At 45.3% G+C, this 21,879-nt stretch overlaps 1 protein-coding gene across 1 annotated transcript; it reads right to left on the bottom strand.

The window, feature by feature from the left end:
- Positions 1–1,198: 1,198 nt before the first annotated feature.
- On the bottom strand, positions 1,199–10,395 carry LOC124277736 (protein virilizer homolog). The gene is made up of 11 exons (XM_046713462.1): positions 10,331–10,395; positions 9,458–9,661; positions 8,808–8,893; positions 7,999–8,145; positions 7,517–7,612; positions 5,522–5,597; positions 3,720–3,856; positions 3,412–3,520; positions 1,895–1,985; positions 1,283–1,323; positions 1,199–1,203 (listed from the first exon to the last, which is right to left on the bottom strand). The coding sequence occupies exons 1-11, from the start codon at positions 10,374–10,376 to the stop codon at positions 1,199–1,201; spliced, it is 1,038 nt and encodes a 345-aa protein (XP_046569418.1). The 5' UTR covers positions 10,377–10,395.
- Positions 10,396–21,879: the final 11,484 nt, after the last annotated feature.

Below are 21,879 nucleotides of genomic sequence, written 5' to 3' on the forward strand. Positions count from 1 at the left end.
AGGGGGCTTCAATTAAGGAGATACAAGTGTTCCACTATGTTCGCAAGAGGAAGGGGACAAGCAAAAGAGCATGAGTCAGGATAAGGAAAAAAAAAAGTAATTTTTATGATAAAATGAATATTTTATACTTATCCTGACTCATGCTTATTTGCTTTCTCATCCTCTCTTCCGAACGGTCAAGTGGAAACTTGAATCCCTTCAATTCTCTTGAAGCGAACGTACACTCACTCACCCTGAATTACCTTATATGTTGGTGATTGAGCATGGTTTTGTACAACTATTCATGAAATAGCACAACAATGATCGGTCATTCTACCCATGTGGGAAATTTTAATCCAGGTCTTTGAAAAGGTTTGAATGACAAGTCTGACAAGGCTACAACACACATTTATACCAAGATATGGGATTTTGAAAGTGACGGGACAGTTTGTTTTCATCAATGTGAAGTGAGCATTTTATGTCAATGTGCAATTTTCAGCTATATCACGGTAATCTGTAAATGAATCAGTCACACACTATATAGTCAGTAAGCTCACACACCCACAAAGGTACAGTGGACAGACAATGGGGACAGACTTACCACCACATTCTCCTGTGCCTGTATGTGATGGGTCGGTCTGAGACCTCGTTCAGCAGGCTGAGCATGAAGGTACAATACTGGTATACTTCTCATCCTCGGCACAGCTAGGACACAAGACACATGTGTTAGAATCTACATGACGTTGTTCACATCCATGGATACCCTGTACATGGGTAAGATGAGAATGTAATCCGAGTGCCAAACATTCTGACCTCTAAGACGATGCATACTTCCCAAGAGCTGAGAATGCAGTGTACTTTTGTCCCCCTCTTTTCCCACAACTCTTGTGTTACCTCATTGTCTTAATGCCTCTAGTCCCCTTGGTGTTTAAAGGTTAAAACCGATCCCCAGGATATTAATCAGATTGTAAGTGATGACCGAATATATTTGGTGGTAATGTATGGTCCTCATAAAGCATGGATCTTTGTCCAAAATATCAAAGACTGGATGGTCTGGTCCAGACCTATCATTTACTGGCTGCTGTCAGACAGCTGGAATACTGCAGAATGCAGAAAACAGTAGTTACCTCCCCCTGATGAGCTGCAACATGGCCATCTTGATGGTGGGCTGAGACAGGAGGTAGCCTAACAGGCTGAGGGACTTCTCGCGTGACCTGTCCTACCCTGATGAAGGGATATCGTCCTCCTTCACCAACGGCTCCTTCTCTCCTTCCTTGTCCTCCCCGCTCCTCTCCATCCAGGCAGAGAATCCTGCTGTTCTCAATGATGATGTCCAGCAGACACCTGACAGCAGAACGAGTGGTGAGCTGAGGGTGAATTGGGTTTAACGTCGTCCTTGAGAATATTTCTCATATGGACGACATGTATGCGTGTGTATGTGTATGTTGCGGCTGCTTGTACTAGCCCAGTGAGTGAGTGAGTGAGTGAGTGAGTAGCATTAGTGACTAGTAGCATTACACTATTTTGAGTGTGTTTAGTTATGTGCAGCTTTTTAAATATTCCACACTTTAACCGCCCAACACTATTTTTGAATGGTATATCATGCCAAGAGTAACAGTGACTAAAGTTACAGGACAGTTCGAAAAACAAGCCTTATCTTGTGAAAAAGATTGGGATGAAGATTCTCTACCTGTGTATCAGAAGGTGTGGAGATTACTGTATTTACAGTCAGCATGATATGATGGAGAGTGGAGTAGGAAATCAGTTGTAGTGGTAGGTTACAAAATTAATCCAGCAAGTGTGTGTATGACCCTGATGGGGAGATGAATCAGGGATTGAAACCAAATTTAAACAAACAGACCCTCGCAGGAAGGGTTCCTACATCTGCTATGTAGATTATGTGTACAGGTCCTACCTGGTGATCATGGTGGCGGAGGGTGAGGCCAGGTCGGCCAGCTGCCAACACACACGACACAACATCTGCTGGAGAGGCTGGCAGCTGGACCCTGCAACAGAGGTCAGCGTTAGTAGCACAGGAACAAAGGGTAAACACACTAACCATTGTGTTTGATGATTTGGTAAATCACAGGAAGGTTCACACTGGTCGTACATGATGACACACACAAACCAGGGTGCACAGTGTGACCATTTTCATTCTCATAAGTCTGCTCTAATGACAAGCATTAGGTACCAGGGAGATGTTCAGCCAAGACAGGGGCTTGAGAAAACTCACCTGAACACTCTTTAATGAGGATGAGGTCACCAATGAGAGGAGAAACTCACCTGAACACTCACTGATGAGGTCACCAGTGAGAGAGGAGAGACTCACCTGAACACTCCTTGATGAGGTTACAATGAGAGAGGAGAGACTCACCTGAACACACCTTGATGAGGTCACCAGTGAGAGAGGAGAGACTCACCAGAACACACCTTGATGAGGTCACCAGTGTGAGAGGAGAGACTCACCTGAACACTCCTTGATGAGGTCACCAGTGAGAGAGGAGAGACTCACCTGAACACTCCTTGATGAGGTCACCAGTGAGAGAGGAGAGACTCACCTGAACACTCCTTGATGAGGTCACCAGTGAGAGAGGAGAGACTCACCTGAACACTCCTTGATGAGGTCACCAATGAGAGAGGAGAGACTCACCTGAGCACACCTTGATGAGGTCACAAATGAGAGAGGAGAAACTCACCTCAACACTCCTTGATGAGGTCACCAATGAGAGAGGAGAGACTCACCTGAACACATCTTGATGAGGTCACAAATGAGAGAGGAGAAACTCACCTCAACACTCCTTGATGAGGTCACCAATGAGAGAGGAGAGACTCACCTGAACACTCCTTGATGAGGTCACCAGTGAGAGAGGAGAGACTCACCTGAACACACCTTGATGAGCTCACAAATGAGAGAGGAGAAACTCACCTCAACACTCCTTGATGAGGTCACCAATGAGAGAGGAGAGACTCACCAGAACACTCCTTGATGAGGTCACCAGTGAGAGAGGCAAGACTCACCTGAACACTCCTTGATGAGGTCACCAGTGAGAGAGGAGAGACTCACCTGAACACTCCTTGATGAGGTCACCAGTGAGAGAGGAGAGACTCACCTGAACACACCTTGATGAGGTCACAAATGAGAGAGGAGAAACTCACCTCAACACTCCTTGATGAGGTCACCAATGAGAGAGGAGAGACTCACCAGAACACTCCTTGATGAGGTCACCAGTGAGAGAGGCAAGACTCACCTGAACACTCCTTGATGAGGTCACCAGTGAGAGAGGAGAGACTCACCTGAACACTCCTTGATGAGGTCACCGATGAGAGAGGAGAGACTCACCTGAACTCTCCTTGATGAGGTCACAAATGAAAGAGGAGAAACTCACCTCAACACTCCTTGATGAGGTCACAAATGAGAGAGGAGAGACTCACCTGAACACTCCTTGATGAGGTCATTGATGAGAGAGGATAGGGGATGGAGGTGGGCACTCCACAACTTGCGTGTCATCACAACCTCACTTTTTTCTGTGCTATCCAATGGCTGATTAAAAAAAAAACAGGAACAAAGTCAAGATACTTGTGTAAGGAAATGAATTCACATAATGACACATATGTAGCCATGTGTGAGTGTAAAGCTTTGAACCTATTGTCTTGCAGTTTAATCTGTTGTAAACAGCGGTAAACATTTGAAGAATATATGATTAATGCATTGTGCAACAGGAATTGTACAGCAATGGTACCTCTTTTGTCTGAAGAGGCAGTGGCAGGGGAAGTAACTCTGACATCATGATGAGCCCACTGAGATATGTGTAGGGAAGTTTCTTTGCATACTTCAAAAGGTCTGTCAGCATCATAGTCCACAAACTCTGTGCTAGTCCTACAACACAATACATGCATGGCAAATGGGAGAAAACAGTGAACCTCAATAATATCATTGTACGGTGTTCGTGTCTCATTTAGGCAACAAACTGCATCTTACCTGAGGAAAACAAACCATTCATATGCTGTCAGCTAGGCTTGTATCCAATGAAACATAAATTAACCTGCTTCAACTTCCTCACCACCTCTTAGCACTCTGTGAATTGATCAGCTTATTGAATCATTCAAAGAAATCAAAATTGTAGAACAGTAAAGTCCCATCAAATTATCTCATTACCATCATACAAATAAGCATTTTTGTCTGCCTTCAAGGTGATTCTGTATTTCATGAGTGGAATATTTGATAACACAGCCACTGCTGAAATGTTCTAAGCCCCATCGTTCAATGACACAAATTAAACTACTGATGGGCAATGTACAGGTATGTTCCATAAATCAGTCTCAGCCCAACCAGCTGGTGGGCAATGTACAGGTATGTTCCATAAATCTGTCTCAGCCCAACCAGATGGTGGGCAATGTACAGGTATGTTCCATAAATCTGTCTCAGCCCAACCAGCTGGTGGGCAATGTACAGGTATGTTCCATAAATCTGTCTCAGCCCAACCAGCTGGAGGGCAATATACAGGTATGTTCCATAAATCTGTCTCAGCCCAACCAGCTGGTGGGCAATGTACAGGTATGTTCCATAAATCTGCCTCAGCCCAACCAGCTGGTGGGCAATGTACAGGTATGTTCCATAAATCCGTCTCAGCCCAACCAGCTGGTGGGCAATGTACAGGTATGTTCCATAAATCTGTCTCAGCCCAACCAGATGGTGGGCAATCTACAGGTATGTTCCATAAATCTGTCTCAGCCCAACCAGCTGGTGGGCAATGTACAGGTATGTTCCATAAATCTGTCTCAGCCCAACCAGCTGGTGGGCAATGTACAGGTATGTTCCATAAATCTGTCTCAGCCCAACCAGCTGGTGGGCAATGTACAGGTATGTTCCATAAATCAGTCTCAGCCCAACCAGATGGTGGGCAATGTACAGGTATGTTCCATAAATCAGTCTCAGCCCAACCAGCTGGTGGGCAATGTACAGGTATGTTCCATAAATCTGTCTCAGCCCAACCAGCTGGTGGGCAATGTACAGGTATGTTCCATAAATCTGTCTCAGCCCAACCAGCTGGTGGGCAATGTACAGGTATGTTCCATAAATCTGTCTCAGCCCAACCAGCTGGTGGGCAATGTACAGGTATGTTCCATAAATCTGTCTCAGCCCAACCAGCTGGTGGGCAATGTACAGGTATGTTCCATAAATCTGTCTCAGCTAAAGGATGGACTTTCGTGTGTCTATGTTAAAGTACAGGAATGATGGTTGTTGAAGAGTTCAGCCTGCTTTGTGGGACAGGGCACATATTGCACAATACTTGTGTTTGTTTGTTTGTTGTTTATATGACTCGGCCTGTAAACAATCAAGTCTGCACCAGACAATCCAGTGATTGAAACTGTGAACAATGATCCACCATGACAGGGTATGACGACAAGGCATCTGCAATGTCATCAACCACCTGATCCATCACGTCACCTTTGACAACCAGCATAGGCTGCTGGGGACCTATTCTAACCCATAAACCCCATGTCAGAGGATCCATTCATTCAAGAGACAATTAAGACCAACCTTCTTCTGTGGCAGCTGCCTGGTTGAGGGCTGGCTGGGTATAGGCCAGGATTGCATCCACTATATCCTTCTGGATCTGTAAATTTGAAACCGATTCTAAAAAATCATTCATTAACTTGCACTCCCAACAAAACAAAAAATCACAAAACCTGAATTGTATTAGTGACCCTCAATTCCATGTATCTACAAACTTCTACCACAAAAGATATTGATTTGCCAGTCTGAGGTATCAGTTCAAAATCATGTACCTCCACTTGAAAGTAATGGTAAGATTTTAATTACCAATATGCACTTTTGATTTTGGATATGACTTATTTCAGTGGAAAGGACCTTATTCTGTATTTGTATTTGTATTTATAACTGACATGGAAGTCTTGAACTGCACCCTATGCAATGCGGAGAGACCCCATCCCTTCAAAGTCTAAGCACTGGACAGACGTGACCCCTGCAAGGTCTAAGTTATGTAAACAGACCCATCCCCTTCATGGTCTAAGCAATGCTGTCAGACCCATCCCCAAGATGGTCTAAGCAAAACTGTCAGATCCATCCACTTCATGGTCTAAGAAAAGCTGTCAGACCCATCAACTTGTTGGTCTAAGCAAAGCTGTCAGATCCATCACTAGATGGTCTAAGAAAAGCTGTCAGACCCATTCTCTTCATGGTCTAAGCAACACAGACAGACCCATCCCCTTCATGGTCTAAGCAAAGGTGTCATACCCATCCCCAAGATGGTCTAAGCAATGCTGTCAGACTTATCCCCTTCAAGGTCTAAGCAACACAGGCAGACCCATCCCCTTCATGGTCTGAGCAATGCTGTCAGACCAATTCCCTAGATGGTCTAAGTAAAGCTGTCAGACTCATCCCCTTCAAGGTCTAAGCAATGCTGTCAGGTCCATCCCCTTCATGGTCTAAGCAATGCTGTCAGATCCATCAACTAGTTGGTCTAAGCACTGCTGTCAGGTCCATCCCCTTCATGGTCTAAGCAATGCTGTCAGATCCATCAACTAGTTGGTCTAAGCACTGCTGTCAGACCCATCCCCAAGATAGTCTAAGCAAAGGTGTCAAACCCATCCCCAAGATGGTCTAAGCAATGCTGTCAGACCCATCCCCAAGATGGTCTAAGCAATGCTGTCCGACCCATCCCCAAGATGGTCTAAGCAATGCTGTCAGACTTATCCCCTTCATGGTCTAAGCAACACAGACAGACCCATCCCCTTCATGGTCTAAGCAAAGCTGTCAGACCAATCCACTAGATGGTCTAAACATTGCAGACAGTTCTCAACCCTTCATGGTCTAAGCAATGCTGTCAGACCAATCCCCTTCATGGTCTAAGCAATGCAGACAGATCTCAACCCTTCATGGTCTAAGCAAAGCTGTCAGACTCATCCCCTTCATGGTCTAAGAAAAGCTGTCAGACCCATCAACTAGTTGGTCTAAGCAATGCTGTCAGACCCATCCCTAGATGGTCTAAGCAAAGCTGTCAGACCCATCCCCAAGATGGTCTAAGCAATGCTGTCATACTCATCCCCAAGATGGTCTAAGCAATGCTGTCAGACCCATCCCCAAGATGGTCTAAGCAATGCTGTCAGACTCATCCCCTTCATGGTCTAAGCAATGCTGTCCGACCCATCCCCAAGATGGTCTAAGCAATGCTGTCAGACTTATCCCCTTCATGGTCTAAGCAACACAGACAGACCCATCTCCTTCATGGTCTAAGCAAAGCTGTCAGACCCATCCCCAAGATGGTCTAAGCAATGCTGTCAGACTTATCCCCTTCATGGTCTAAGCAACACAGACAGACCCATCCCCTTCATGGTCTAAGCAATGCAGACAGATCTCAACCCTTCATGGTCTAAGCAATGCTGTCAGACCCATCCCCTTCATGGTCTAAGCAATGCAGACAGATCTCAACCCTTCATGGTCTAAGCAATGGAATACCACCATGATGTTGTTAACCTTTACTTTCAAGTTTACATTGAGACTCTTTGATTGTACCTTTGCAATTCCTTGACTGTGCATAACACTGATTGGTACTGAACACAACACTGTATGGAGCTCAAACAGGGCTGGGAGAGCTGTCAAGTCCTTGAACTGCAAACACAAAAACACATCATACATAATGAGTGACAACATACATGAGAGAACAGCAGGAAGGAACATTGAGGGCTTGTTCGGTGAACAAATTACAAATAAAAACTCAGGTTGACAAGTATTCATGAATGAAGAATGAAAAAGCATCAGATGGAACAAAACATATTTTGTGCCACATTAAGGAATATCATAGTGGGTGACTTCATCTATTGTATCTATATTGGGACTCAACAAAGTCCAACTGGGTGAACACCTTGCCCACATACCTACCCTCCCAGTAATAAGGAACTAGAGACCCAAGAATGAAGCATACAACTTTATTTATTGCATAGAGCAATGTTTTGATTTTTACACTGTTATCAAACTTGACGCCAGTGATGACGCACCTCTGTTTCCCGGCCCTCTATGACGAAGGCAATGGACCTCTTCACTATGGACAGTGACGGCTGGGTGATGGCGAGGTAACGAGACATCTGATCATTGCTCAGTCGGATACCTTTCTGCCAGCGTCGCAGCAGGCTCTCACTCAGCTTCTGTGTGAATGTAGGGTATTCATGAGAAACACAGTATGGTGGTCTGTTAGTCCTGATCAGAGGTTAGCTTGTCATGTTGTCTACTGTAATCGCTGTATAATGTGTCCTGCTTCAGTAAATGACCCTGAACAATTTGTAGACAATCTGTAAGCATTGTTTACACTGGTCCCTTAAGAGCACCAAAATGCACATGACAGTCAATGTTTTCTCAACAAAACTTTTTCAGTTTATATATGTCTGCTGCAACTCAATCTCTGAAAACTAATTGTGCATGAATGTAATCATATTAAACATTTTCCAATTTGTTTGTTTCTTTGTTGCTGAAAGCAGCACTCCTGCTGTATGACTGAGGTCTGTAAACAATCAGTCCTGGACCAGACAATCCAGTGATTGACATCATGAGCATCAATCTACACAACTGGGACAATATTCTAAGGAGCTTATTATGGTACATATGGTAAAGGCATTTTTTACTTCATTATTGATCAATGTTGCATTTTTTTATATGAAATTCATAGACCAGGCTATATTCTACTTTCTTATGTAACTAAAAACTTAACAGGAATTTTACAATAAACAAATCACTGTAAAAAAATCAAACAATCCCTGAATCCTAAATTGATATAAACAGAGCATCCTCCAGACTGCATGAAGTGACGTACCTGGAGAAAGCTGAGGAAGATGGGGAAACACTCCTCGCTGTACAGCTCCACCAGGGCGTGCATGTACTTCAACTCACTCTGAGAATCTGCAACAATCAGTGAGTGAGGGATTGAGGAGATTTGTCTTGGCAGTATCAGCTGTCTGTTAATATCGTGATTTAGCTTGTGCTCATGCACACACTTGATAAATCTGAAGTTGCTGCTAGCCTCTTGTGCTGGAAATAAGTCTCTAACGTTCAAACAAATAGTGATGAACTCAGGATTTTAGGAGCTGATCATTTTTGCATAATTCTGTATGTGCCACTGCACACATGTGCAACTCATTACATGTTTTCTGTTGGATCTTGCCTCCAGCCATGACAATAGTCTGGTCTGGGGTAACACACAAAGTAATGTAGCTTAAGATGATTTCTACCTCTGTAAAAATCTGACTCGAGGGTAAATCTGTGATTTCTTGCCGCCAATCATAACATCCTGGCACAACCATGGGAGGCAACTCCTGCCAACAAATTGTGGCACCTAACTTCACTGGGTTACCTTTGCCTCCACATCAGCATCAGTTTAAGGTCAATATTCTGTTAATTTCATCACATAGTAGGTTAGGAATTCCATTGAACCAACAGAAGTACATTCACCCTCAGACTACAGACCTTGTGTATAGAGCTTCTCTGGAGGGACAGACAGGTAATGGAGGATACGGACAGTGGTGATGAGGCCAGGGGGGAGCTTGTGTACATCCTCCGCATACATCTTCAGCTGACCTATCAGGTCAGACATCTTGTCACGTGACACACACGGCACTTTCTTCAAAGGTGCCACCCACTCCTCCAGCTCCGTCAGGCGACTGTTGAAATCTACAGAAAAACACAGCATTTCTACCAACCTACAACACTCACTAAGGGACCATTTATAATTTATGGCCAGGGGGGATGATGATGATTATTATGGAAAAGCATGTACAATATGAATGACCCACCCTAAATTTTATGTACAAAGTAAGTGACTCCCCCTGCATGTCATGTACAAAATCAATGACCCCCCTCCCCCTTCCAATATTTTGTAAGCTTAATTTTTAATATTTTTATGTACAAAATTGCTGACTCCCCCTAGAAACATGTGTACAAAATGGATGACCCCCTACCTCCCCCAGAACAAAATGGATGACCCCCTTAAAATCATCAACAACCCCCACACACACACACCACACATACACAAAGCCATAAATTAGGAACAGTCCCTAACCTTCTGACTCTAGTTTGTATGATAATGTACATGGGTGAGTGAGTTTTAACAGTATTTCAGTCATCAATACACATGAATAGGCCTTTTAGAAAATGGTCCAATGTAACATGTCATATTTGGGATTACATTTTCTCCGTTAAGAACAACTTCTTGTACTTTTAGGGTTGAGTCGTCTTTCAGGACTTGAACTCAAACTCTCAGAGTGTTGCACCTAATCCCAGATGGGTTAGATGTGAGTTATACGTCACATCATAACCTGTACAGGTTGGATCCAGCCTTACCTTGTTCACTGACTGCCAGGATCCGAGTGGCAAACTTCTCCAGCATCAGCACGTTGTTGGACAGCTTGATGACCAGACACAGCAGCAGGTGGAGTGTAGCCAGCACACACAGACTTCTTCAACCTCACGGTTTCCATCTTCATCATCTGGGTAGGACCACGGACCATACACACTATAGTTCAAGGCAAACTCACTACTGCGTGTCAGTGTGTACATAAATAGTGAGAGAAAACAGCATTATGATGCTGTTTAGCAGCTCAGAATAGAGCAAGTCAGTCTACTTTTATGGCATTTGCAGCAACACTTCAAGAATATCATGGTACAGCAAAATGAAAATCAAACTACAATCTTTGATACGGTGAGCTCCAGCTTATGCCACAGCTCTTTCCACAAAAAATATTTCCCTGAAAGCTTTGACCACATATAACATTTCCAAAAAGGTGACAAGAGGACATTTTAAAAGATGCATCTATGTAAGTCTAGTTTTTCTAGAGTAGTCCAGTACTAGTAACACCCTCGGTAGACTAGTCTCAGAACTGCTGTTAGCTATGTTTACATTATTCTCTTCCAAATATGTAGCACAATTGAAGCATTAAGAACATGTTTGGAATTATAGTCTTCAAATGCTGCAAGTCAATGAAGATTACCATCATTGGAGTTTCACTGCCCTTAGCACGGTTTAGTTGTCTCAAGCAAAACAGGCTGCTGGCTCACCTGACTCTTCCACGAACGGCAGGAGGACGCTGAGGTTGTTGTCCTGACTGAGTACATGCACTACTGCATCACGACCCATCGTGCTGAATATAGGTATGGCATCCGCATTGACACAGAGGTGAAGGTCATTGAGAACAGGTTCTGGAGGATACCCAGTGGTTGGGATCATCCAGAGATCGACCACTGCCATCTGAAACCGAGCAACACAATCTACCATATTCAGAACAATATGACTCCTAGCTACTCTGTCTGGTCCAGACTCGATTATTTACAGACCGCCGCCATATAGTTGGAAAACTACAGAGTGTGGCATTAAACAACAAACAACCAACCAACCCAGCTACTCCTATGTGTTCCAAACAAAGGCATTCCACAAACAAACTATGTAGGAAAAATATTTCCTTTACTTGACAAGACTTTGCTGAATACAACTATACTGAGTCAAAAAAGAAACTTCACAATCTTTCTTCAGGGGACTATAAAGGAACAAGAGATGGTAAGATGGTTAAATTGTTATTATTTCATTGCTGAGATCTGTGTGATGTACTCGATACACTGACAGTGCCATAATCAGTTCCATTAGGCTACACATGCGTTCAAAAACACATGGGTATACAGAATGTCAAGTCACAAGAATAAAAATGCGAAATTTCTCAGTTCAATATCGTGTATGGCTGCCCCGCGCATTCACCACTGCCAAACACCGTCTCCTCATTGACTTCCTGATGCTTGTGAACACGTGGTTGGGGATTCTGTGCCATTGCTCTTGCAAGGCAGCGTCAAGTTCCTGCAAATTCTGAGGTTGGTTCCTAAGACCACGAAACCTTCTCCCAAGTGCATCCCAAACGTGCTCTATTGGATGAAGGTCAGGGGACCTCAATGGCCAGTCCATGACGTTGATTCCAGCGTTTTGAAGGAAATTTCCGCCCCCGAATCTGTCGACTTCCTGTACACAACATTGGGCATACCGTTCACGACGTCGTCTCCAGACTCTATGCCTGCCGTCTGCGAATCTGAGGGTAAACCTGGATTCATCGATAAAGACGACTCGATTCCAGTCCCTCTGGGTCTATCGGAGGTGACGTTGGGCCCACAGCAGACGTTGACGTTGATGAAACGGCGTCAATATTGGCCCACGATATGGACGTCGAGAATGGAGATTGGCAGCCGCTTAACCGATTTTGAATGGTCTGTGAGGACAGTCGGCCCCTCTAAACATCTCAGCCCTGGATTGCGTGTAGCTGGCAGAAATCTGTCACATAGGTGGCGTAGGGACGATTTGAAATTGGTCTTCTGCTGCGTGTGGCGTGCCACGGTGGACTGACCGACCTTGCAGAAGTGATCAAGTGGTGCCATTGTAATTTGTAGGCGACCTGCATAAGAGTCATACACAGTCTGACGGCTGCATCCATTTGCTCTTGAGGCGTCAATAACTGATCTTCCGCTTGCAACATGCCAAGCGTACGCGTTCAGGTTGCACATTTGACAATCGTGGCATTTCAAAATTACCGTTAGAACTGTGGTTTAAAAAGTGTTTTTCAATTCTTGAGGGACAATGCAAACACGTGCATATGAAGAAAACTTTGATGCGAAAATCACGTGATGGGCTGCACGTGCAAAACCTGATTTGGCACTAACGTCGATTTGCGCGGCTGAATGGATGGGTTTGAGTGGGTTTTGCTAACGTTTTTCTAGAGTCGAAGAGATAGGGATCCCATTTCGGGTTACATAGATGTATCATCAGAGAACAATTATTCATTATTATTCAAATTACATTTTGTGAAGTTTCTTTTTGACTCAGTATAGTTCAGTGATCAGTTGCTAAGCAACAGGTTGAATGATCAAAATCACATGCCACCAGGTTAACATAACACACATTCAGCCAAGCTGCCAGTTTTCCAATCGGATCAAGCCAAGACCCTTGTGAAAATAGCAATAAGAGTGCTAGGGCTGTTTTCTATCCAGAGTTATTGAGATTCTAGAACCCTACTTACGCTTGTTGTGGTATTCCAGGAGATGGTCGACGTACTGGAGAGTCTGTAGGTGGTACACCAGTTCCAACCCCAGCTGGCGGGCCGGCATGTCGTCCACACCCTCCTCCGGGCTGTCCTCCTGGTAAAACCATCATCAGTATCAGCATCATGTCTCAGTCACAGTCTCAGCCACACAGTCACAGCCGCGGTCTCGGTTTGTTGTTTAACGCCATACTCAGCAATATTCGAACTATATGGCGGGACACAGTCACACGGTCTCTGTCACAGCCACAGTCACTGTCACACAATCCCACATTCCTACAATCTCAAAGTCACAGTCACACAATCTCACGGTCACACAATCTCAAAAGTCACAGCCACAAACCCCATTCCTACAATCTCAAAGTAACAGCCACACAATCTCACAGTCACAATCTCAGTCACACAATCCCAATCCCACAATATCACAGTCACACAATCCTCAAAGTCACAGTCCACAATCCCACAGCTACACAATCCACAGCCACACAATCTCAAAGACACAATCCCACAATGTCACAGTCACAGTCCCGCACAATCTCATAATCAAAGTCCACACAATCTCAAAGTCACAATCTCTCACAGTCGCACAATCTCAGTCACAGTCACACAATCTCACAGTCAGTCACACAATCCCACAACCACACAATCTCACAGTCACACAATCTTACAGCCACACAATGTCATAGTCACAATCTCCACAGTCACAGTCCACACACAATCTCAAAGTCCACAATACAGCCACACAATCTCACAGCCACACAATCAAAGTCACAGCACAACAGAATGCCACAGTAACACAATCCCAAATCCACACAATCTTCCCACAGTCACACTATCCCACAGTCACACAATCTCACAGTCACACAATCCCACAGTAACAAAATCTCACAGCCACACAATCTCACAGTCACAGAATCCCACAGTCACACAATCCCAGTCACACAATCTCACAGTAACACAATCCCACATCCACACAATCATCCCACAGTCACACTATCCCACAGCCACACAATCTCACAGCCACACAATCTCACAGTCAAACTATCCCACAGCCACACAATCCAACAGTCACAAAAACTCACAGCCACACAATCCCACAGTAACAAAATCTCACAGCCACACAATCTCACACTCACAGAATCCCACAGCTTCACAATCATCCCACAGTCACACTATCCCACAGTCACAAAATCTCACAGTCACACAATCTCCACAGTCACACAATCTCAGTCCATCTCAGTCCACACAATCCCACATCCACACAATCATCCCAGTCACTATCCCACAGCCACACAATCTCAGTCACACAATCTCACAGTCACACAATCCCACATCCACACAATCATCCCACAGTCACTATCCCACAGCCACACAATCTCACAGTCACACAATCCACAGCCACACAATCCCCACAGTCACAAAATCTCACAGCCACACAATCATCCCACAGTCACACAATCCCACAGCCTCACAATCATCCCACAGTCACACAATCCCACAGCCTCACAATCATCCCACAGCCACACAATCTCAGTCACGCACAATCCTCACAGTCACACAATCTCACAGCTGCACAATCCCACAGCCACACAATCCCACAGCCAGCCACAATAGGTCTCACAGCAAGCACAATCCCACATCCACGCAATACTCATGGTCACACAATCCCCACAGCCCCCATCTCACGGTCACACAATCCACAGCCAGCACAATCTCACAGCCACACAATCTCACAGCCACACAATCTCACAGGGACAGTCACAGGGACAGTCACACAATCTCACAGGGCAGTCACACAATCTCACTGGGACAGTCACACAATCTCACAGGGACAGTCACACAATCTCACAGGGACAGTCACACAATCCCACGGGACAGTCACACAATCCCACAGGGACAGTCACAATAATCTCACTGGGACAGTCACAATCCCACAGGGACAGTCACACAATCTCACTGGGACTGTCACACAATCTCACAGGGACAGTCACACAATCCCACAGGGACAGTCACACAATCCCACAGGGACAGTCACACAATCTCACTGGGACAGTCACACAATATCACTGGGACAGTCACACAACTTCACAGGGACATAATCTGTGTCAATTCGGAAGTACATATAACATGCATATCACCCCTAACATAGGCTCTGATTCCACCATCAGTGACAGCTGAAGGTTGTCTGGGTCAGTAATGATCCACTATTGTGCCCACCAAACATCTAACCGACAAGCATGGGATTCGAAGGTCCAACTGACAGAAAATCCCACTGGTTATTTTCATGTGTATGCGAGACTAATATTTTACACCAATGTCCCTAGTATCACATCATGTGATGATGAGAAGTCAAATCAGTTGAAGAAGAAGCAGTGTGTGAATGAGTGAGGATGGTTTTACACCATTGTTAGAAATATTTTAGGAATTTCACGTTCGGGAACTCTAGATATGAGCTTCATCAGGGAGCCTTCACGTAGGAAATCGAATCGAGAGCTTGACAGGCAAATATTTTAAACACTATGTTCCCTCCATGGAAAAAGATTTGTTGAACAGTGCATCAAGGAGATCTTAGCTTCGCAGGAAACTCACGATCATCTGAATGAGAGACCTGATGATGCGTTGGTTGTGTCCGGCTTCCAGCTGAGAAACAGCAGGCCCTGCTGAGTCTTGATGAGGTGCAGCAGCAGCTTCTGTATCGCGAGTGAAGATGCTCCGGCTGACTCGAAGCGTTGCTGGCGTTGACGTTCAACGAAGATACTCTCCAGCAGGCGACTAAAACACACGTAACTCACAACATTCGACCACAAAGACACAGCAGAATGATTGATTGTTGTTTTCATAATCTTGGACTTGAAGCAGCAATTTATATTGTTCCTTAGGATAACTTCAACTGTGTTCAGAGATATACCTGCTTTAGGCGAGTATCTCATACAAGCACACTATCCATGAATATATTTCATGGTCTGTGTGTTACTTCTGAGTGTAGGAGCAATAAAAATACAGCCACCCATGTATTCAGTTTAGTCATATTTAAGCTGGATGATCCTTAAATACCTGCCATAATACCATCTGTCAGCTGGAAGAATTTCACCCAAGATACACATGTAGTCACACCAGCCACCTGCTGCCTACAACCAACATCACGACCACAGGAACCATGGAGCTGAACTGCTGCCTCACGACTTAACATGCCACAGGAACCATGGAAGCGGACTGCTGCCTACGACTTAACATGCCACAGGAACCATGGAAGCGGACTGCGCCTACAGACAACATGCCACAGGAACCATGGAAAGCTGACTGCCTAGGCGAACTGCTCTCACGACACATGCCACAGGAACCATGGAAGCGGACTGCTGCCCTCGACTTAACATGCCACAGGAACCATGGGAAGGCGGACTGCTGCCTGGGAACAACGTGCCACAGGAACCATGGAAGCAGAACTGCTGCCTCACGACAACATGCCACAGGAACCATGGGCGGACTGCCTGCCTCTGGACTTAACATGCCACAGGAACCATGGAAGCTGACTGCTGCCTCACGAGCTTAACATGCCACAGGAACCATGGAAGGCCGGACTGCTGCCTACGACTTAACAATGCCACAGGAACCACCATAGAGCGGGACTGCGACACAGGAACCATGACTTAACATACGAGCGGACTGCTGCCTACAACTTAACATGCCACAGGAACCATGGAGGCGGACTGCTGCCTACAACTTAAACATGCCACAGGAACCATGGAAGCGGACTGCTGCCTACAACTTAACATGCCACAGGAACCATGGACTGCTGCGAACTGCTGCCTACAACTTAACATGCCACAGGAACCATGGGCGGACTGCTGCATGCTACAACTTAACATGCCACAGGAACCATGGAAGCGGACTGCTGCCTACGACTTAACATGCCACAGGAACCATGGAAGCGGACTGCTGCCTACGACTTAACATGCCACAGGAACCATGGAAGCGGACTGCTGCCTACGACTTAACATGCCACAGGAACCATGGAAGCGGACTGCCGACTCTTACATAGAGAAAAAGTGAACAATAGTTACTATATCACACTACATACTGTAAACAGATGTGGCTAGGTCTGACACTGACCTGGTAGATGTTGAGGGCATCAAATCTAGCCCTCTGGTTTTTATAAACTGTTTACAAGGGCACACAGTGGTAAACACTGACTTTTCCTGACTACTGTTGTGCAGGGACGAGAACACCTGTTGAAAACCTACTCTGTGATTGATGACAACAACAGAAATCTATTACAATAGAGGTTGGGTATTTGAAAGACAACTCACCACTCATAAGCTGTATGGAAGAGGCTGGGCAGAGGATCTACAGGAGGCTCTCCTGAGGAGAACACATGAGTCCCAGGAAGCCCACGACGTGGCTGAGCCTGGAACAAAATTCAGGGAAGGGTCTTAGAATTCGTAAAACCCATATGACCCCGTTGTGCCATCTATTGCCCCATACCTACTCTTGACCCAGCTTGTTGACCCTTCCCACTACTGTCATCCCTAATCCACTCGTCTTTTCCTACAGAACCCTGGAACCACATTGCTGCCCCTAGCCTACTTCTTTGTTGCCCAAGTTGTCCCTCCCCAGTCCCACTTCCCTTCCATCATGGGCACTGTTACCCTTCACTTTTGATGCCCCAATCCCTACTGTTGCAGGCCTACCTGCTGCCCATTACCTCTTTTTGTACCTGATGTTCCTCCCCTTACTGTCCCCCAACCCTAATCTTGCCCTTCATCCTGCTGCTTACTCTCCTCCTTCCCTACTGTGGTCCCACTCCTCACTGTTGTCCCCCACCTTACTGTCCCCAACCCTATTTTGGCCCCTTCATCCTGCTGCTTCCATCTCCATACTCTCTCTCCTCCCCTACTGGTCCCCTCCCTTGGTCCCCATCCTACTGTCCCCAACCCTATTTTCCTCACTGCTGTCCCTCACCACCTTACAATCCCCCAAACCTTAATTTCCCTCCCACTCCACCACCCATTTTTCCTGTCCTTCATGTACTCCTGCTGCTGCCATTCCTCTGTTCTCTACCCACTCCCCTACTGTAGCCGTAGTCCTCATTGTTGCCTCCTTCCTTGCCCTGTCTATATACTCACAATGAGGGTCAGCTGCATGCATGAAGACCTTGGTTAATTCCTTTAAGGCAGCCACCAACTTGTCCACGTCGTCCTCCTCCTCCATGCATGGGGGTGGCGTCTGCTCCCCTCTCCCTCTGCCCCTTCATATCATCATCTTCCAGAGGGGTAGAGGGTATCCAATCGCTGAAAACACATCACAGCTTCATTGATATTGCTACCCTAACAACATCACAGGGATTATCAAAATTATTTCAAATGGGTGGCCCTTGGTCAAAATCAAGCATGAGCATAACTTCAGAAGAATTGGAAAATTTCAAATTCAAACTGGGAATTTGTACTACCATTTGTCCAGTCACTGTGTCATTAAGCCCCTCACTGAGAAAAGAGCACCCCTAATTATGTGGGAGGTGTGTCTGATACTTACTGGTCTATAATGTGGGTCAGATTCTGGAACAAGTCAAAGGTGTGGATTTTCCGACTCAGAGCAGTCAATGCAATGCTTGTCCTGGCCAACTGAAATAATTAAAATAAACCATTTTACAACCAGTACACGCTTTGATTAAAATTCTAACACAAGGCTTGAATTGTTGCACTACTGTTACCATTGTTACTTTCTGTTAGATGGACTTGAGATGCACTGTAAGAGAGTATTCCCACTTATGTGACATCATTTCAGCTTCAGGTTGGAATAGATCAGATGCTTCACAGTGTGAGAGTATTTCAGTTATGACACCATTCCAACTTGGTGTTAGCTTGATGAAGTATCTCAGATTATCTCGGTGTTGCAGCTTAACAGCTATACCACCACGGTGTTGCAGCTTGATGAGGGAGTATTTATTTCAGTTGCAGCTTCATGGGGGGAATTATTTCAGTTATAACCACGAGTGTTTTAAGCTTGATGAATATATCTCAGCTATACAACAGTGTTGCAGTATTTCAGTTATAACACAGTGTTGAGGGGTATTTCAGTTATAACCGCGGTGTTGCAGCTTGATGAGGGAGTATTTTCAGCTATAACAGTTTACAAACATGGTGTTGCAGCGATGATGGGGAGTATTTCCAGTTAAGACACCCGTTACAGCTTGTTTAAAATTATCTCAGCTATAACCACGGTGTTGCAGCTTGATGAGGGAGTATCTCAGTTATAACCGCGGTGTTGGGGTATTTCAGCTATGCGGTGTTGCAGCTTGATGAGGGAGTATTTCAGTTATAACACGGTGTTGCAGCTTGATGAGAAGTATTTCAGTTATAACAGTGTTGCAGCTTCATGAGGGGAGTTATTTCAGTTATAACCACGGTGTTGCAGCTTGATGAGGGAATATCTCGGCTATAACATGGTGTTGCAGCTTGATGAGGGAGTATCTCAGTTATAACATGGTGTTGCAGCTTGATGAGGGAGTATTTCAGTTATAACACGGTGTTGCAGCTACGATGAGGGGTATCTCAGCTATAACCGCGCGGTGTTGCAGCTTGATGAGTGGGAGTATCTCGGCTATAACACAGTGTTACAGCTTGATGAGGGAGTATCTCAGTTATAACACCGTGTTGCAGCTTTATGAGGGAGTATCTCGGTTATAGCACAGTGTTGCAGCTTGGTGGAGTATTTCAGCTGTAACCGCGGTGTTGCAGCTTGATGGGGAGTATTTCAGTTATAACACAGTGTTGCAGCTTGATGAGGGAGTATCTCAGTTATAACACCGGTGTTGCAGCTTGATGAGGGGTATCTCAGTTATAAACATGAATTAAGTTGCAGCTTGATGAGGGTGTTTCAGGTTATAACATGGGTGTAGCAGCTTGATTGAGAAGTATTTCAGTTATAACGCGGTGTTGCAGCTTCATGGGGGAATGTTTGCAACCTTTGGTGTTGAGGGAATTATTTCAGTTATAACATGGAGTTGCAGCTTGATGAGGGAGTATCTCGGTTATAACACGGTGTTGCAGCTATAACGCGATGAGGATTATCTCAGTTATAACACAGTGTTGCAGCTTGATGAGGGAGTATTTCAGTTATAACGCTGGTGTTGCAGCTTGATGAGGAGCATCTCAGCTATAACACAGCGGTGTTGCAACTTGATGAGGAGTATGTTCAGCTTGATATAACCTGCGGTGTTGCAGCTTGCAACATGAGGAGTATCTCAGTTATAACCTGCGGTGTTGCAGCTTGATGAGAATTATCTCAGTTATAACATCGAGTTGCAGCTTCTGATGAGGGAGTGCATTTCAGTTATAATAATGGTGTTGCAGCTTGATGAGGGGCATTATCAGGTTGCTAACATTAGTTGCATTTGCGGCTTGATCACCGGAGTATAACTTAGTTGCAACACATTATGAGGGTATTGTTATGCAGCGATGAGGCTTGGTATCTCAGGTTATAACGAAGTTATAACGGTGTTGCAGCTTGATGAGGAGTATCTCAGTTATAACAACGCGGTGTTTACGGCAGCCATTATTAGGGAGTATTTCAGTTATAGCACCATGTGCCACCTTGCAGTGGGAGTATATTTTCAGATACTGGTGTTCAATACATGCTGGAGAAGTCACTCATCCACCTACAGCATGGAAGCCGAAAGGGCTAGCTACCCGTTACGTGGAACATTTCTTTGATGTGGACACAGTATATTGAATACCATGGTTCTCTCTCTCTTGATTCTCTGATCACATGTATTGAGCAGCAAAGAAAGTTGTGGTACTGATTGGCGGCTGCTCAACACACTTCACACTAGAGTACTTCCACTCCTCCACTTTACCCATTCTCCAAAATTGTGCCAAACCAAACAACAAGGATGCCAAGTTTACCTGTTTGGTAGGCATGATGTCCATGAGTCTCCTGTGGCAGCACACTGCCTCCGTGCCGTCCTCGCTTCTTCATAGCGGAGCTGCTGGGGGTGTTTTACCAAGGAACCACAGCAGTCAGCTGGGAAGCACAAAGCGTCTTGTCTAGAGCTGTTGTTACGATCTACTGCTTCAAGCTATGCCGCCATGCTGTAATGCGGGGACAAGAGCAGATTGAGCAGCTTGTGCTTTGGACGCCGGCGCTTCTGTAAAACATGTTACCAAGGTTGAGTGAGTGAGTGAGTGTGTGTGGCGAGTGGGATTGGTACTGGCGCTCAGCAATGTTCCGGCTAGCGGTGCGTGTCGAGGTCTGGGCCAGACAGTGGTGATCAACAGCATGAGTGTTGTACTGTGCATTTGGGATACAATCATGTGTCCATTAGGTCAGCCAAGGCCTGACCTTTTGATCCTGAAATTGTGGCCTCTTCGACAAGCATGAGGTAGTATTGCTTTTTGTGGCAGCATGGGTTGCTGAAGACCTATTCTGCCCCCATATCATTTGCAGTTGAGGTGGGTAGGCAAGTGAGGTGAAGTATTGTTTTAAGGCACTTTAAATGGGTATTTAGGAGTGAAACCAGGTCCACACCAACTTCAATGCTTGTATTCAATGTGTTGATAAACCACTAGACATTGTGTACATGTATTGATGATGATGATGATGATGATGATTGAAGTAGTTCCACGATAACTATTGGTGATGTGAGACAACACTGCATGACTCACCAGCATGTTGGAGTGCCATGTCGGTTGAGGCTGCAGACTCCCAGCTAGTGTCCCCATCTTCAGGTGCGGCACTTTAGCGGACTCCGGTTTACTGCATGGCTTGTTCAGGGTCAGGTCCATTGTTGCATGTAGGTGTGTACATCTGGACAGAAGGGTGAAT

Source organism: Haliotis rubra, unplaced genomic scaffold (genome assembly GCF_003918875.1).
Source record: "Haliotis rubra isolate DU_JTF1 unplaced genomic scaffold, ASM391887v1 Scf2266, whole genome shotgun sequence".
Taxonomy (NCBI): domain Eukaryota; kingdom Metazoa; phylum Mollusca; class Gastropoda; order Lepetellida; family Haliotidae; genus Haliotis; species Haliotis rubra.

Coding starts and splice junctions, on each gene's coding strand:
- LOC124277736 (XM_046713462.1), bottom strand. CDS start 10,376: ATGCTGGAGAAGTTTGCCACTCGGATCCTGGCAGTCAGTGAACAAG. Junction 5,598..7,516: donor ACAGTCAAGGAATTGCAAAG/GTACAATCAAAG, acceptor TCAAATTTACAG/ATCCAGAAGGATATAGTGGA. Junction 1,986..3,411: donor CCTCATCAAGGAGTGTTCAG/GTGAGTCTCTCC, acceptor CCTCTGTTGCAG/GGTCCAGCTGCCAGCCTCTC.